This window comes from Cyprinodon tularosa, unplaced genomic scaffold (assembly GCF_016077235.1).
Source record: "Cyprinodon tularosa strain WSP-4 unplaced genomic scaffold, ASM1607723v1 ctg1133, whole genome shotgun sequence".
In the NCBI taxonomy this organism is placed as follows: Eukaryota; Metazoa; Chordata; class Actinopteri; order Cyprinodontiformes; family Cyprinodontidae; genus Cyprinodon; species Cyprinodon tularosa.
In genome coordinates, this window is record NW_024037930.1 from 255,473 (window position 1) to 273,868 (window position 18,396).

At 41.1% G+C, this 18,396-nt stretch overlaps 1 protein-coding gene across 4 annotated transcripts in view; it reads left to right on the forward strand.

The window, feature by feature from the left end:
* Positions 1-17,662, forward strand: part of mcf2l2 (MCF.2 cell line derived transforming sequence-like 2) — a 99,666-nt gene extending 82,004 nt beyond the window's left edge. For 3 of the 4 annotated variants that reach the window (XM_038303047.1, XM_038303061.1, XM_038303054.1), the window contains 7 exons: positions 5,370-5,448; positions 8,202-8,238; positions 9,683-9,780; positions 14,667-14,750; positions 16,414-16,503; positions 17,124-17,195; positions 17,460-17,662. In XM_038303047.1, the coding sequence (XP_038158975.1) occupies positions 5,370-5,448; positions 8,202-8,238; positions 9,683-9,780; positions 14,667-14,750; positions 16,414-16,503; positions 17,124-17,195; positions 17,460-17,647 (648 nt within the window). In that variant the 3' untranslated portion in view covers positions 17,648-17,662. The remainder of the gene's footprint in view (positions 1-5,369; positions 5,449-8,201; positions 8,239-9,682; positions 9,781-14,666; positions 14,751-16,413; positions 16,504-17,123; positions 17,196-17,459) is intronic. The other variant, XM_038303070.1, reaches the window with a different exon arrangement.
* Positions 17,663-18,396: the final 734 nt, after the last annotated feature.

Genomic DNA, 18,396 nt, shown 5'->3' on the forward strand with positions numbered 1-18,396 from the left:
CTTCTGCAGATCTGGTGCAGGTCAGACCTCTACAGCAGATCTTTCCTCCCTGCAGCAGCAACATTGAAGCACTGCCCATTAGTTACTGCAACCTTTAATTTCCCTTGGGGTTAATAAAGAAAATGAAATTTTAAATGCCCCAGGAGGTTTTTTAGAGCACTATAAATAATAAACATGTGTCAAAGCATTTACCTTAATTCCTGGAAACTTTCCTGAGAATCTCTTTTCTTCATAATCTGTTGAAACTACGTGAACAAATCAAACTCATTATGTGAAAACCAGTTTAATTTACAGTCACTGTCTGACCAGATTCTCCAAAGCCCTGAAAAAACCCTGAGACATTTTCATTCAACTGTTTCATTACAAAGTTAACAAAAAAACTCAGTCATAAACAATTTCAATAACAATCTCAATATTAACAACCGCAGCGGTTCCCTGTGGCACTGTGCTGCGTTCCATAAACAATAAACTGAAATACATTATTGCAAAAGGGAAATTAAAAGGGAAATTCAGAAACATGATTTCCAAAATGTAAAGCTAAGATTTCATTTAAAGAAAAAACAATTAATTCAGTGTGTAGATTTATCCTCTGGACTGTATGTGATAATCAACCTTTTTTTCTGCAGCTGACTGTTTAGATAATCAAAAATACAATAATAGAATAGGTTATATTACCTGTAGAGCTAAATCATGTTAGGTTTACCATAAGAAAACAGTGTGTTAATTCAGACAAGGTATTAATTTAATGTTGTAAAATCAATTTATTCTCCTGTGGAAGTATAGTATGAAGACAGTCATGAATCTTCTGCAGCCGACCAGCAGAGGGCAGTGTTGTAACACGCAGACTGTCTCAGATCTTGGTTATTGGTCCCTGTATATAATGTTATAGTGATATTAATAATATGATATTAGTAATATTATAGTGATTGGTCCCTGTATATAATGTTATAGTGATTGGTCCCTGTATATAATGTTATAGTGATTGGTCCCTGTATATAATGTTATAGTGATTGGTCCCTGTATATGTTATAGTGATTGGTCCATTTATATAATGTTATAGTGATTGGTCCCTGTATATAATGTTATAGTGATTGGTCCCTGTATATAATGTTATAGTGATTGGTCCATTTATATAATGTTATAGTGATTGGTCCCTGTATATAATGTTATAGTGATTGGTCCATTTATATAATGTTATAGTGATTGGTCCCTGTATATAATGTTATAGTGATTGGTCCATTTATATAATGTTATAGTGATTGGTCCCTGTATATAATGTTATAGTGATTGGTCCCTGTATATAATGTTATAGTGATTGGTCCATTTATATAATCTTATAGTGATTGGTCCCTGTATATAATGTTATAGTGATTGGTCCATGTATATAATGTTATAGTGATTGGTCGCTGTATATAATGTTATAGTGATTGGTCCCTGTATATAATGTTATAGTGATTGGTCCATTTATATAATCTTATAGTGATTGGTCCCTGTATATAATGTTATAGTGATTGGTCCCTGTATATAATGTTATAGTGATTGGTCCATTTATATAATGTTATAGTGATTGGTCCCTGTATATAATGTTATAGTGATTGGTCCATTTATATAATGTTATAGTGATTGGTCCCTGTATATAATGTTATAGTGATTGGTCCCTGTATATAATGTTATAGTGATTGGTCCATTTATATAATGTTATAGTGATTGGTCCCTGTATATAATGTTATAGTGATTGGTCCATTTATATAATGTTATAGTGATTGGTCCCCGTATATAATGTTATAGTGATTGGTCCCTGTATATAATGTTATAGTGATTGGTCCATTTATATAATGTTATAGTGATTGGTCCCTGTATATAATGTTATAGTGATTGGTCCATTTATATAATGTTATAGTGATTGGTCCATTTATATAATGTTATAGTGATTGGTCCCTGTATATAATGTTATAGTGATTGGTCCCTGTATATAATGTTATAGTGATTGGTCCATTTATATAATGTTATAGTGATTGGTCCCTGTATATAATGTTATAGTGATTGGTCCATTTATATAATGTTATAGTGATTGGTCCATTTATATAATGTTATAGTGATTGGTCCATGTATATAATGTTATAGTGATTGGTCCATTTATATAATGTTATAGTGATTGGTCCATGTATATAATGTTATAGTGATTGGTCCCTGTATATAATGTTATAGTGATTGGTCCCTGTATATAATGTTATAGTGATTGGTCCCTGTATATAATGTTATAGTGATTGGTCCATTTATATAATGTTATAGTGATTGGTCCATTTATATAATGTTATAGTGATTGGTCCCTGTATATAATGTTATAGTGATTGGTCCATTTATATAATGTTATAGTGATTGGTCCCTGTATATAATGTTATAGTGATTGGTCCCTGTATATAATGTTATAGTGATTGGTCCATGTATATAATGTTATAGTGATTGGTCCATGTATATAATGTTATAGTGATTGGTCCCTGTATATAATGTTATAGTGATTGGTCCCTGTATATAATGTTATAGTGATTGGTCCATTTATATAATGTTATAGTGATTGGTCCCTGTATATAATGTTATAGTGATTGGTCCATTTATATAATGTTATAGTGATTGGTCCATTTATATAATGTTATAGTGATTGGTCCATTTATATAATGTTATAGTGATTGGTCCCTGTATATAATGTTATAGTGATTGGTCCCTGTATGTAATGTTATAGTGATTGGTCCCTGTATATAATGTTATAGTGATTGGTCCATTTATATAATGTTATAGTGATTGGTCCCTGTATATAATGTTATAGTGATTGGTCCATGTATATAATGTTATAGTGATTGGTCCCTGTATATAATGTTATAGTGATTGGTCCCTGTATATAATGTTATAGTGATTGGTCCCTGTATATAATGTTATAGTGATTGGTCCATTTATATAATGTTATAGTGATTGGTCCCTGTATATAATGTTATAGTGATTGGTCCCTGTATATAATGTTATAGTGATTGGTCCATTTATATAATGTTATAGTGATTGGTCCCTGTATATAATGTTATAGTGATTGGTCCCTGTATATAATGTTATAGTGATTGGTCCATGTATATAATGTTATAGTGATTGGTCCATGTATATAATGTTATAGTGATTGGTCCATGTATATAATGTTATAGTGATTGGTCCCTGTATATAATGTTATAGTGATTGGTCCCTGTATATAATGTTATAGTGATTGGTCCATTTATATAATGTTATAGTGATTGGTCCCTGTATATAATGTTATAGTGATTGGTCCCTGTATATAATGTTATAGTGATTGGTCCCTGTATATAATGTTATAGTGATTGGTCCATGTATATAATGTTATAGTGATTGGTCCATGTATATAATGTTATAGTGATTGGTCCCTGTATATAATGTTATAGTGATTGGTCCCTGTATATAATGTTATAGTGATTGGTCCATGTATATAATGTTATAGTGATTGGTCCATGTATATAATGTTATAGTGATTGGTCCATGTATATAATGTTATAGTGATTGGTCCCTGTATATAATGTTATAGTGATTGGTCCCTGTATATAATGTTATAGTGATTGGTCCCTGTATATAATGTTATAGTGATTGGTCCCTGTATATAATGTTATAGTGATTGGTCCCTGTATATAATGTTATAGTGATTGGTCCCTGTATATAATGTTATAGTGATTGGTCCCTGTATATAATGTTATAGTGATTGGTCCATTTATATAATGTTATAGTGATTGGTCCCTGTATATAATGTTATAGTGATTGGTCCCTGTATATAATGTTATAGTGATTGGTCCCTGTATATAATGTTATAGTGATTGGTCCATGTATATAATGTTATAGTGATTGGTCCCTGTATATAATGTTATAGTGATTGGTCCATTTATATAATGTTAAAGTGATTGGTCCCTGTATATAATGTTATAGTGATTGGTCCCTGTATATAATGTTATAGTGATTGGTCCATTTATATAATGTTATAGTGATTGGTCCCTGTATATAATGTTATAGTGATTGGTCCCTGTATATAATGTTATAGTGATTGGTCCATTTATATAATGTTATAGTGATTGGTCCCTGTATATAATGTTATAGTGATTGGTCCATTTATATAATGTTATAGTGATTGGTCCATGTATATAATGTTATAGTGATTGGTCCCTGTATATAATGTTATAGTGATTGGTCCCTGTATATAATGTTATAGTGATTGGTCCCTGTATATAATGTTATAGTGATTGGTCCATGTATATAATGTTATAGTGATTGGTCCCTGTATATAATGTTATAGTGATTGGTCCCCTGTATATAATGTTATAGTGATTGGTCCCTGTATATAATGTTATAGTGATTGGTCCCTGTATATAATGTTATAGTGATTGGTCCCTGTATATAATGTTATAGTGATTGGTCCATGTATATAATGTTATAGTGATTGGTCCATGTATATAATGTTATAGTGATTGGTCCCTGTATATAATGTTATAGTGATTGGTCCCTATATATAATGTTATAGTGATTGGTCCATTTATATAACGTTATAGTGATTGGTCCCTGTATATAACGTTATAGTGATTGGTCCCTGTATATAACGTTATAGTGATTGGTCCCTGTATATAACGTTATAGTGATTGGTCCCTGTATATAACGTTATAGTGATTGGTCCCTGTATATAACGTTATAGTGATTGGTCCCTGTATATAATGTTATAGTGATTGGTCCCTGTATATAACGTTATAGTGATTGGTCCATTTCTATAACGTTATAGTGATTGGTCCCTGTATATAACGTTATAGTGATTGGTCCCTGTATATAACGTTATAGTGATTGGTCCCTGTATATAACGTTATAGTGATTGGTCCATTTATATAACGTTATAGTGATTGGTCCATTTATATAACGTTATAGTGATTGGTCCCTGTATATAACGTTATAGTGATTGGTCCCTGTATATAACGTTATAGTGATTGGTCCCTGTATATAACGTTATAGTGATTGGTCCCTGTATATAACGTTATAGTGATTGGTCCCTGTATATAACGTTATAGTGATTGGTCCCTGTCTATAACGTTATAGTGATTGGTCCATTTCTATAACGTTATAGTGATTGGTCCCTGTATATAATGTTATAGTGATTGGTCCATTTCTATAATATTATAGTGATTGGTCCCTGTATATAATGTTATAGTGATTGGTCCGTTTCTATAATATTATAGTGATTGGTCCGTTTCTATAATATTATAGTGATTGATTGGTCCGTTTCTATAATGTTATAGTGATTGGTCCATATATATAATGTTATTTATGTTTTTTTTCTGCTTTAGGCTCCATCCATGGAGGTGAAGAACATGTGGGTCTCAGAGATCCGTAAAGTTCTTACTGGTCAGCTGGAAGCATGTCGAGGTTAGTTTACACACATCTCTGCTTTTATTTATTAGATATATGTTTATTAGATATACTTCACATGGTATATAATATATTTTTTTTAAATGATAGCAGGTTATTTTATTAAATACTGAACACAAACATTCCTCAAAGTTATTGTTTTTCAATGTTGGACATTTAAATACTGGTCTATCATACTAGGGCTGTGCATCTATCTATCTATCTATCTATCTATCTATCCACCTATCCATCCATCCATCTATCCATCCATCCATCCATCCATCCATCCATCCATCCATCCATCCATCCATCCATCCATCTATCCATCTATCCATCCATCTATCCATCCATCCATCCATGTTTAGGGGCCCCCAACCTCTTAGGGGCCCCGTCACTGACACCTGGTGGGCCCCAATGTAATGGTGGTTAAACCCACCTGATCCTAGAGTGACCGTATTTACACACCGTATTTATACCGCAACACATGGCAGATTTCACCATGATGGTGAGCCGTTACACACGACACCAGTAGCAAAGCAGACTGTGGGACCTTTAATTACTATGTTAATAACTGTGTATAGATTATTAGATGGTTGGTAAAAAAATACACTCATATAATATGTTTCAAACTGCAATAAAGACCTTATTAGAACAAATATATTTGAGCATTTAATTTTTTAGAATACGACTTGGAATTATGGGTAATCCAGCGTGTAAATTAAAACCATAACCATTAGGTACAATATGTTAGTGACGATGGATACCAAAATGAGGTACTTAAGCGGATACCAGAAAAGAAAAAGCAAAGAAGAGCTGCTGGAAGAACGGAAAAAACTCCTAAATTAAACCAGTTTCTTCAAAGAACTGCAGAGATGGGGTGTTGTACTTTCTATGGGGCTCACCCAGGTAACGATGTTTAAGGGCCTATTGTTGTGTTTGTTACGCATTGGAGAGTGGAGAGGAAAAACTCCCTTAGAACCGGAAGAAACCTCCAGCAGACCTGTTCACTGTGAGCGGCCATCTGCTGAGGCCGACTGGGGTTCAAGTTTTTATTTTTGATGAAAGGATTTTATAAAATAGCTTTGCATAGAACTAAAGGTATGTCTTTTCAAATGAACTATGGTCAGAAGTCACACAGCGTGTCTCTGTGTGGTTCCCTGCTTTGTTGTGCACGGACCAAAACATTCACCTTAAGACCATAAGGTATCTTTGTCCCCAAAAATAAAGCCCTGAGTATAAATGTTTCAGTGTTTTAGTCACCAGTCTGTGGAGCAAAGCAGATGACAGATCTGGAAATGTGCCTCTGCTCTATAAATGGTTCCTCTCTATCCGCTTCATTCCACGGCTCTATCAGGCCTCTCAGCTGCCCTGCAAAGAAAGTTTCTGTAAGTGCAGCGTCAAACCATCTCAGATCTCCAACAATTAAACCTTAGTTTTTATAACTACAACCCTGGCCTGCTGTAGGCCACCATTCTGGGAAAAGAAATCTCTGTAAATGAAAAATGTAAAATAAAGTCCCATTCTCTGCTTGTCTGAGTAAAATGCGGTGCTCTGTGAGTGATCTGGCTTATTGCTTCCCATTCCCAGCAACCGATGAGTCTGTCCCAGAAATGCAGACTGTGCATAGACCCATTCAACACGCAGCAGAAAGAATGGATCTGCTTTCATGGACTGAGCAATGTTTTATTCATAAAGGCTGATTATTCTGAGGTGTGTAGACAGCAGAGAACAGCAACAGCTCCTTGAAACAAGTAGTTATGCATGAGGAGAGATTTATTGTGCAGCGCATGCTCATTTCCTCCTGCGTGTTTACAGCTCGTCTCAGTTAATTCAGCCAAATCTACATTACTCTGCTATTCAAAACATGACTTATTACACTATTAGGCTAGGCCATGGTGGTTAGAGGGTACGGTATGTAATAGAGGAGTGTAGGTAATTCCATCCCTCCTTTATATGTTGGGTCGGATCTGTCGGAGCCAGTCGCTCTATGGAGACGCTGCTCTAACTGATGCTCTGAATATGTTCAGAGCGAGGCCTGTGCTGCGTCTCACCACCATCAGATGAACACAGAATGAATGAGTTAAAGATGCTAACAGGATCAGACCAACTGAAATTAATCGGTTTTTAAGGGGGGGAATCCTGAGACATCGTGGCGGCCATTATTTTAAGATGTTCTTCAATGTTGGACAAACTTTGTTTCCTTCATCCAGACTTCATACGGGAAACGCCGCTGAATGTTACTGGAAAAACTTATCTTCATGCTTTCATCCAAAGTTAGGTCTGTTTCATAAGGCGGTAGTTTCTAAAGTGGGGGCCAGGGCCCCCAGCGGGGCCGGCATGTCTACTAATAGAGAAACGGTTGCCAGACACGAGATGGGGGGGGGTTTGCAGATGCTTTTTGTTATCCAGTTAGTTAGTGGGCGGGGCTAACGTAGATCCTTGGGGGAATGTAGGGAGGCGAACTGCATGATGTTAGCGACATCTGATGACCTTCTGACCTGCGAAATATCCATCCATCCATCCATCCATCCATCCAACCATCCGCAGTCCATCCATGATGTTTGCATCATTTGGAATGGAAAATGGTCAGTAATGGATCCAGGTCTGATTAACCTGATGTTTGTTTGCTTTTATGTCCTAATTGATCAACATGTATGACCATCACATAATTACTAGATTTCTCCATAAAAATTTTCCTTTCATTTTAGTTTCACTATAAAATATATGTAAAAAATGAAATATTAACAATACTGCTTCTCTTGACTTCACAGAGGCCAGCCAGAACAGCAGCTATGGCGTCCCCATGAGGTAAGAAGGAAACCCACTGAAATATCTGCTTTAGAAACATTATGTAAAGTTTAAGCTTTATTTGTTAGAAACTGATCTAATAATAAGTAAAAATGTCATAAAATGTGTTTATTTGCTTTAAATTTGGGCAGATAAACCAGACGATCATTAGCAAATGGTTTAATCAGCTCAAACACTTATTTAAAAAGAAAAACTGGCCTACCTAGCGATAAATATAGAAAACGTTTTGGAAACAAACTCCATCCACGTTTTCTGTTACCTTATTTAAGAATTCATTTTGATTTCCAACCTTTAATCAGAATCATAAATAATTTAATAATCCCAGAGGGAAATTACTTTTGTTGCACGCTCCAGTTACAGATAAAGATAAAATTAATAGAGATAAAATATATACACATATAGCTCTTCTGTATATATGTATGTATGTATGTATGTATGTATATATATATATATATATATATATATATATATATATATATATATATATATATATATATATATATATATGCATATTTAAAAAACTAAATCCAAGTAAAGTGATAATCTTCCCAAAGAAGGTTGGTTCTTGAACAGCTGCTGCTGAAAGGACTGTGCAGGGTGGGTTCGTTTTGTAATAAACCAGGTTAATACTAACCAGGTTAGTTTAATTGTTTTATTGGTGCTTTTATCTGTGATCAAAGGGTGTCATATAACAGTGAGCATATGGAAAATGTAACCCATCATCATTGGGGTGAATAACAGGAGAACTGGACTTTATGGGCTGAAGAGCCAAAGGACAGTTGACAGTTTATATTACGTCAACAAAGGGACAAACTTGGAAAGGGCCTGTAAAGCTTCGACCACAGCGTGGTATATGAACACTCACTCCTGCTAGGAGCCTCGTTAACGGCTCCATACGCCTCCACTGCCCTGCATGTTGCAGCACACCTGATTAAAGCTGGGCATAGTTGCATTTGCAATATTATTGCAATTGAGAAAAATCCTATTTTCAAGTCACAGAGGCTCTCAATGTTTAATCTCCCACCTGCCCATTAGGGGGCAGTAATGTTTAAAGTGGGCATGCTGTTCCACAGAGGGCAAGAAGTTACAGCTAATCCATAAATGCATTATTGTAGAAGTAAGAACTTGTTTGTGCAAATATTACAGTAAAGTCCTGCAGTCCTGGACTCTGGACTAGCAGACCTTCCAGGTCATGAAGAAACCCTGGAATAAAAACGTCCACATGATTGTTATTAGATCAAAGGATTAAACTGCAGTAGTGATTGAAAGTAATCGCAGTTTAGCTTTAGGTAAAATGAGCCTTAATCTAAATGATCACATGGACTCGCCCAGCAGCCACCAGGCGTGTCCATAGAACCACTGCCGTCATTTCAACAAGTTTACGTAACGCTGACTCAGCACTCCGTTCTGACTCGCAGACTGGTCCCTCTGTCTGACCCTGCAGGATTGTCCGTAAGATGGCACTGAGGCATTCTGATTCATCAAGTCCCGAGTCCGGATTGAGGAGAGCTAATCCCAGTCCCAACATGAGGCAGAAGAAAGGTCAGTGGTCCCACCTGGTCGCTTCTAACCGAGGTCAGAAGAATGAATCCGTCTGAGATCATTGAATGGATTCATTCCAAGATTCCAATAAACACGAAATAAACAGCTGACACCACCTGCTGGTGTTCACTAGGAAACTGGTCAACCCTCCACCTGTCTGCCTACCTCCACCTGTCTACCTCCACCTGTCTACCTACCTTCACCTGCCTACCTTCACCTTTCTACCTACCTCCACCTGTCTGCCTCCACCTGTCTACCTACCTACATCTGTCTACCTACCTACATCTGTCTACCTACCTCCACCTGTCTACCTACCTCCACCTGTCTACCTCCACCTGTCTACCTACCTTCACCTGCCTACCTTCACCTTTCTACCTACCTCCACCTGTCTGCCTCCACCTGTCTACCTACCTACATCTGTCTACCTACCTCCACCTGTCTACCTACCTCCACCTGTCTACCTCCACCTGTCTACCTACCTTCACCTGCCTACCTTCACCTTTCTACCTACCTCCACCTGTCTGCCTCCACCTGTCTACCTACCTACATCTGTCTACCTACCTACATCTGTCTACCTACCTCCACCTGTCTACCTACCTCCACCTGTCTGCCTCCACCTGTCTACCTACCTACATCTGTCTACCTACCTCCACCTGTCTACCTACCTTCACCTGCCTACCTTCACCTGTCTACCTACCTCCACCTGTCTGCCTCCACCTGTCTGCCTACATCTGTCTACCTACCTCCACCTGTCTACCTACCTTCACCTTTCTACCTACCTCCACCTGTCTCCCTACCTCCACCTGTCTCCCTACCTCCACCTGACTACCTACCTCCACCTGTCTACCTACCTTCACCTGTCTACCTACCTCCACCTGACTACCTACCTCCACCTGTCTCCCTACCTCCACCTGACTACCTACCTCCACCTGTCTACCTACCTTCACCTGTCTACCTACCTCCACCTGACTACCTACCTCCACCTGTCTACCTACCTTCACCTGTCTACCTACCTCCACCTGTCTGCCTACACCTGTCTGCCTACACCTGTCTACCTACCTTCACCTGCCTACCTTCACCTTTCTACCTACCTCCACCTTTCTACCTACCTCCACCTGTCTACCTATCTCCACCTGTCTGCCTCCACATGTCTGCCTACATCTGTCTACCTACCTCCACCTGACTACCTCCCTCCACCTGTCTGCCTTCACCTGTCTACCTACCTCCACCTGTCTGCCTCCACCTGTCTACCCACCTCCACCTGTCTACCTACCTCCACCTGACTACCTACCTCCACCTGCCTACCTCCACCTTTCTACCTACCTCCACCTTTCTACCTACCTCCACCTGTCTACCTACCTCCACCTGTCTACCTACCTCACCTGTCCAACTTCTCCACCTGTCTGCCTCACACTGCCTACCTCCACCTCACCTCCACCTGTCTCGACCTCCACCTGTCTAGCCTACTCCACCTGTCTACCTACCTCCACTGTCTTCCTACCTCCACCTGTCTACCTCCTCCACGCTGCCATGCCTCCACTTGTCTACTACCTCCCCTGTCTCCTCCACTGTCTGCCTACACCTGTACTACCTACCTCCACTGTCTGCCTCCACTGTCTGACTCCACCTGTCTGCCTCCAGCTGTCTGCCTCCACCTGTCTGCCTACACCTGTCTACCTACCTCCACCTGTCTGCCTCCAGCTGTCTGCCTCCACCTGTCTACCTACCTCCAGCTGTCTGCCTCCACCTGTCTGACTCCACCTGTCTGACTCCACCTGTCTGCCTCCAGCTGTCTGCCTCCACCTGTCTGCCTACACCTGTCTACCTACCTCCAGCTGACTACCTACCTCCACCTGTCTACCTACCTCCACCTGTCTGCCTCCAGCTGTCTGCCTCCACCTGTCTCCCTACCTCCACCTATCTGCCTACCTCCACCTGACTACCTACCTCTACCTGTCTACCTACCTCCACCTGTCTGCCTCCACCTGTCTACCTACCTCCAGCTGTCTGCCTCCACCTGTCTGCCTCCACCTGTCTACCTCCACCTGTCTACCTACACCTGTCTGACTCCACCTGTCTGACTCCACCTGTCTGACTCCACCTGTCTGCCTACCTCCACCTGTCTGCCTCCACCTGTCTGCCTACCTCCACCTGTCTGCCTACCTCCAGCTGTCTGACTCCACCTGTCTGCCTCCACCTGTCTGCCTACACCTGTCTGCCTCCAGCTGTCTGCCTCCAGCTGTCTGCCTCCAGCTGTCTGCCTCCACCTGTCTGCCTACACCTGTCTACCTACCTCCACCTGTCTGCCTCCAGCTGTCTGCCTCCACCTGTCTACCTACCTCCAGCTGTCTGCCTCCACCTGTCTGACTCCACCTGTCTGACTCCACCTGTCTGCCTCCAGCTGTCTGCCTCCACCTGTCTGCCTACACCTGTCTACCTACCTCCAGCTGACTACCTACCTCCACCTGTCTACCTACCTCCACCTGTCTGCCTCCAGCTGTCTGCCTCCACTGTCTCCCTACCTCCACCTATCTGCCTACCTCCACCTGACTACCTACCTCTACCTGTCTACCTACCTCCACCTGTCTGCCTCCACCTGTCTACCTACCTCCAGCTGTCTGCCTCCACCTGTCTGCCTCCACCTGTCTACCTACCTCCACCTGTCTGCCTCCACCTGTCTGCCTACCTCCACCTGACTACCTACCTCTACCTGTCTCCCTACCTCCACCTATCTGCCTACCTTCACCTGACTACCTACCTCCACCTATCTGCCTACCTCCACCTGACTACCTACCTCTACCTGTCTACCTACCTCCACCTGTCTGCCTCCACCTGTCTACCTACCTCCAGCTGTCTGCCTCCACCTGTCTGCCTCCACCGGCCTTACCCCCACCTGTCTACCTACCTCCACCTGTCCTCCTGAGGTGAACAGGTTATACACTGAGGCGTAACTCTATCTCTAAATATTTAAAGATCATTTTGATCATTAAAGAAAACGAGGATGTTCTAATCATCTCTTCTATCGATGGATGTGAAGAGTAGAGGTTTTATTTCCCCCATCAGAGCTCAGAGGCAGATGCTGGAGGGATGGTTTATCAGGTCTGTCTGAACCGGGCGGTGCTCCTACAGAAACTATCAACCTGTATTTCTAATTATAGGGTTAGAGTTAGCTATACCTTTTATACCATCTACATGGACCAGTTTTGGTCAGCAGCCTTTTCTGCCCGCCCGCTCGCTTTGGCCCGCTTGCAGAGGATGTTGGCAGTTGTTGTTTTTCTGCTTCTTCAAGGTATTACTTTGAACATTATTTTGAACATTGTTTTAATTTTAACAGCTTTACAGAGTTCTATGGTTTGAGTTTTTGTGTTTTATCCACCAACTGACATCAACCTCCAACATCAGCGGATTATTGGTCACCTCCGGCTGTCAGTGGTGAACAGTGTTTGGCTAACCGCTAGCTCCCGGCTAACTCTCCGGTGACCGGCATGACGCTCACATACTCCATCTGGCTCTCAACAACCAGTACATTCCTACGTGCACTGCAGCCATCAGAGAGATTGGACTTCATCCGCGTTACATCTGTGGAAGTTCCCGTCCAAAGTTTGTTTACCTTCAGTCTGGCCCACAATTAGCCTTCCATCAATCTGGAAGGCGTACAATCAGTTAGGTGTTGTTCTCGGTGCTAACAACACAGGAGATCTTTGCATGCTCAGATTCAATTCAATTCAATTCAGTTTATTTATATAGCGCCAAATTCACAACACACGTCATCTCAAGGCACTTTACAGTTCAACCAGATCATCCAGTCAAATTGATACATAGTTTTCTATCTAAGGAAAACCAGTTGATTGCATCGACTCAGTTGAGTCGCAGAGATCTCCTGGGTTGTTAGAACTTTTTAACTCCCATTCCCTCAAGGAGAAAGCATCCTTCCTACACGACCACCTCACCAACAAGAGACTTCATGTCTCTCACAGAAACATGGCTCCAGCCCTCCAGTTCTAGCTCCGCTCACAGAGTCGGTTGACTTCTACAACTAGTCTCTGTGAAGTTTCCTAGATCTCCACATCCCTGTCAAAACTAGAAATGTCAGCTTCTGACGCTCGGCCCCATGATACACCTTTAAACTACGGCAAATGAAAAAAGCTGGCTGAGTGAACGGCACCTCAGAGTCACTGTTCATAGGCAGCCCACAGTAAACATCAGACATCTTATGCAAGTTCCTTGAGTGATGCACATTCACCGTATTATTCTAACAGCAGCCCTGGCAGCTTCAAGCAACTTTTTTCAACCATGAATTACATCCTCAAACCGCAAACTCATAAAAAGAGGCAGAACAGAGGTTCAACAATTTTATCAGTTAGAAAGTAGATACAATCCGCTCCCTGCCACACGGTTTCCCACACTGCCTTTATATCTTATCTTATACATATCTCTTCTCTTCCTCCTGGACTTGACTACAGCGTTCAACACTGTGGATCAGACATCTTCCACTCCACTGAGAAAACTCTAATCATGTCTCAGACTCTGCATCACACTGATAACAAACCAAATACTGCATATTTGCACCTTATATTTTAATGCTCTGAACTTCCAGATCAATGCGTCTTTGGCCCATGTTTTTTTTTCTGTTTACAGTTGATCACTGCTGGACTTTATGGAATGGAAATGTTCACTTTCTGTCTGAAAGCTGTACTAAACGAAATTTAGTTTTGTAAACAATAAACAGTGACAAATGACAATAAAAGTCTCAGAATATCTCTGATTCTACACTAATATTTATAAACTAGTGGAGTAAATAATGGGTTTCTAGACATTGCTGCTAATTCAGGTTCCCAGCTTTACTAATTAACCCTTTCTTTGCCTTGCTGTACCTTTCCACTCAGCTGATGCTTCAGGCCAATCAGCTGTTAATGCTCGGAAGCATTTCACCTTGCAGGGACTGTCCAATAGGCGCTCTCTTCCAGCAGGTAACAAGTGTCATCATCATCATCAGTAGCAGCAGCAGCATCTCCATTATTATTGTTGTTTTATCTACTGCCTCAACATCATCAACATTCCGTGTCTGTCATGTAGCTGTTTCCATTCAACATCAAACTGTGAAAATTATTTTATGAAAATAAATTAGGTTCAGGGTGACGGGGGTCTCTGGTCCTTGCTGATAAGGCTGGTAGCGGATTGGAAGAACGTGAAGTTTTGGTCCTGATGGAGCTCAGCCTCCTGCCAGAGGGAAGGGACTGAATAGTTTGTTTCTGGGGTGCGAGGGATCAGCCACCATCGTCTCTGCAGGCCTCAGAGTCCTGGAGGCGTACACATCCTGGAGAGATGGAGGATGGCAGCCAATCACCTTCTCTGCAGACTGGATGAGGCGCTGCAGTCTGCCCTTGTCCTTGGCGGTGACACCAGATGGTGATGGAGGAGGTGAGGATGGAGGAGGTGATGGAGGAGTAGAACTGCACCATTGCTGTCCTCAGCAGGTTGAATTCTTTCAGCCGCTGCACGAAGTTCATCCTCTGCTGGTCTTTCTTGGTGAGGGAGTTGATGTTCAGCTCCTACTTTAGGTCCTGTGAGATGATCGTTCCCAGGAAGAGGAAAGACTCCACAGTGTCAATCGTCCCAGAGGGTCATGGGGATACTCGGGGCTGAGTTCTTCCTGAAGTCCTCAACTATTTCCACTGTTTTTAGAGCGTTGAGCTCCAGATTGTTCTCCCTGCACCAGTTCGCCAGATGGTCAACCTCCCACCTGTAGGCATCACCATCAGAAATGAGTCTCATGAGAGTGGTGTCGTCCACGAACTTCAGAAGCTTGACAGACTGATGTCTGGAGGTGCAGCTGTTGGTGTTCAGGGAGAGGAGCAGAGGAGAAAGAACAGCCCTGGGAGGAACCAGTGCTGATGAGCTGGGAGTAGGAGACATGATTTCTCAGCTTCACCTGCTGCTTCCTGTCAGACAGGAAGTCTGTAATCCACCTGCAGGTGGAGTCCGGCCCTCTCAGCTGGGATGATTGGATTGATGGCAGAGCTAAAATCCAAAACAGGATCCTGGCGTAGGAACCTGCAGAATCCAGATGCTAGAGGATGGAGTGAAGGGCTGAGTTGACAGCATCGTCTGCAGATGGTCCAGGAGGGGGTCAGTGATCTGATCAGGTGTGAAAGTACAAGGCACAGAGGATGAAGAGAGCACATCCAGTTAGTCACAGAATAGTCAGAAGAAGGGAGAGTCTGACGTTTAGAGGTGAAAGCGGATCTAGAAGCTGCTGCTCTGTTTTGTTGCTCTTACATGTGGTCTGAGAAGCTTTCTCCTCTGGCCTTTAGTCAAATATAAGAAACTGATTGATTTGCATTAACTTCCCATTGAAGGAAAGTTTGCTGGATCATTTTTCATGGTTTCTATCCTTTCCATCCTTATATTAGTTTCACTCTGAATTTTGCGTTTTCTTCATATATTTCAAAGTGTTGCTTGGTGGCGGTGGAAAGGTGAAACATGAACAATCTCTTCATTATTTGAGTTTTTGCTCTCATCCTGTTGGTCTTTTCATTCCAGCCACATCTGCTGTTTTCCCTCTTTGCTCCATCAGTATCAGTGTTGATTTCATGGCTTCCTTTTCTTTTCTTAAAACTGATCCTGCTTTAGAGCCCACAGCCAAAGAAGCGGAGATTCCCCGTCGCTTCTCCCTCACTTCCTCTCTTGCCTCCTCTTCCTCTGCCATGCGACGCACCAAAGGTATTCACCCTGCACACCTTCCGTCTGGCTTTGCTTATACTCTTGCATTACAGCACTTTGCAACAGAAATATTAACCCTTCAGTTCTTCTACATTTAAAAAAAATAAAGACATTTTGATTGAGTTTGTTTCAAATATAGAAAATAGTTTTTCATTAATAGATAAATCATTGGAGGATGTCTGACAGCTTTAGCTAGTTTTCAGTTCTTCTCTGTGCTTCAGAACATTTAGCTTCATGTAACATAGAGGCATATGGGGGGGGGGGCACCTGTCATTCAGCTGATTTTCTTTATTTTCATCCTCACTGCTAAAACTTAAACTAGCAAAAACCAAATAATTTGTAAAGGCAAAACGTCTGGAAGATCGATGACTTTCTCTACAGGCAAAAATTCAACCTTTTTTAACACAAACACTAGATATGACCTAAGCTGACCTTCATCAAACATCTTTGCTGTTGTTTTGTTTTTATTACCTGACAAATAAATAAAGTTGATAATTAGATCACATCTGATCAATCAACCCCCCCCCCCAGTGCCGAATGACGAGGAGCTTAACGCTCCTCTGTAGCTAAATATTTTTTTCTGTCAGCTCATTTCCGTCTCGCCTCGTCTTCTCTGCCAGGTTCCCTCTCTGCTAGCATTAAGAGCAAGAGACACGAGATAAAGAGTGATCCTACTCCGTTTGGTTATGAAGGTATACGGAGGCTGGATGAATGTTCTACCTGTGCTGCTGCTGGTGTTTCTTATGTTTTAGATGTTTTTTATTTGTGAACTGCCTGAACATTGACTGTAGAACCGACTGGATGTTGTGTTGCATGACGTTATTATTGGTTTTTTTCTGTGATCCTGTGTCCTGCATGAGTAGAGCTGCAGTTTTTGGTTGGAGCTTCATTTCCATGACACCCCCTTTTTGTAAAATGATTGTTTATTTGGTATAAAGGCTTTGGCTTCCCTGCAGATACACTGCGTGGTGCGATTGCTGCAGGTGGGAAGCGGCAGAGCATGACCAGCAGCATTTCTAGTGTTGCTGGTAGCAAAGCGGCCGTCCCCAGATCAACCTCCCAGCCAGGTAACTGTAGAGCCATTTATGGGACATCTTGTTTGGAAAGGTTTGACATCAGCCATGAGAACATTTACCATCTCTGAAACGGGCTAAAGGATTTTAATGTATTTGGAGTGATGAAGCTTAGCTCTGCCCGTTTCCTTGTCTTAATGAGGAGTTATTGATGCTTCTGCTCTTCCTCTCCTGCCTGGCAGAGAGGAGACTCCTGATGTTTTATAAACCTCTCCAGATGATCAGCTAATCCAAAGTTACAGATGTGTGGCGTCTGACGCTTCATAGGTGTCCAGCTGTATAAAAGCAGCTGTATTTGAACAGAATCCTTCTTCTGTTCTCTTCTGCCTCATTTTAACATTAGATGCTTTCAATCCTCCTGTTTTAACCACAGGGAAACAATCCGCATTCATTTTGTTTCATACGGTCTAAAACTGTTTAAATGATAAAAATGTTCATCATTTTAAATAATATATATATTCCACAAAACTCAGAATAATGTTGGATTTAAGACGGAAACGATGGAGGGGATCCAACAAGTTGCTTCTCCTCCATCATTGAGGGTTTATGGGATTAATCCTAAATAGACCATTAGAATGTAGTGGGGTGGATTATTGTCCACTACAGATGAAATGCAGGAATATTCCACTGGTTTAAAATAGTTATCGAGGTTTTTAAATGGATCGGCATCAGGCTGTGCCTCTGAAGTTCCCTGCATGCATTTCACAACAAAAGCTGATCCAGAAAAAGGACACCTTTCTTCCAAACGTGTCCTTTACTTTAGGCAGGAAATTAAGATAATCTGCCAATTGAATTGATATTGCTAATTCTCAACTCAACT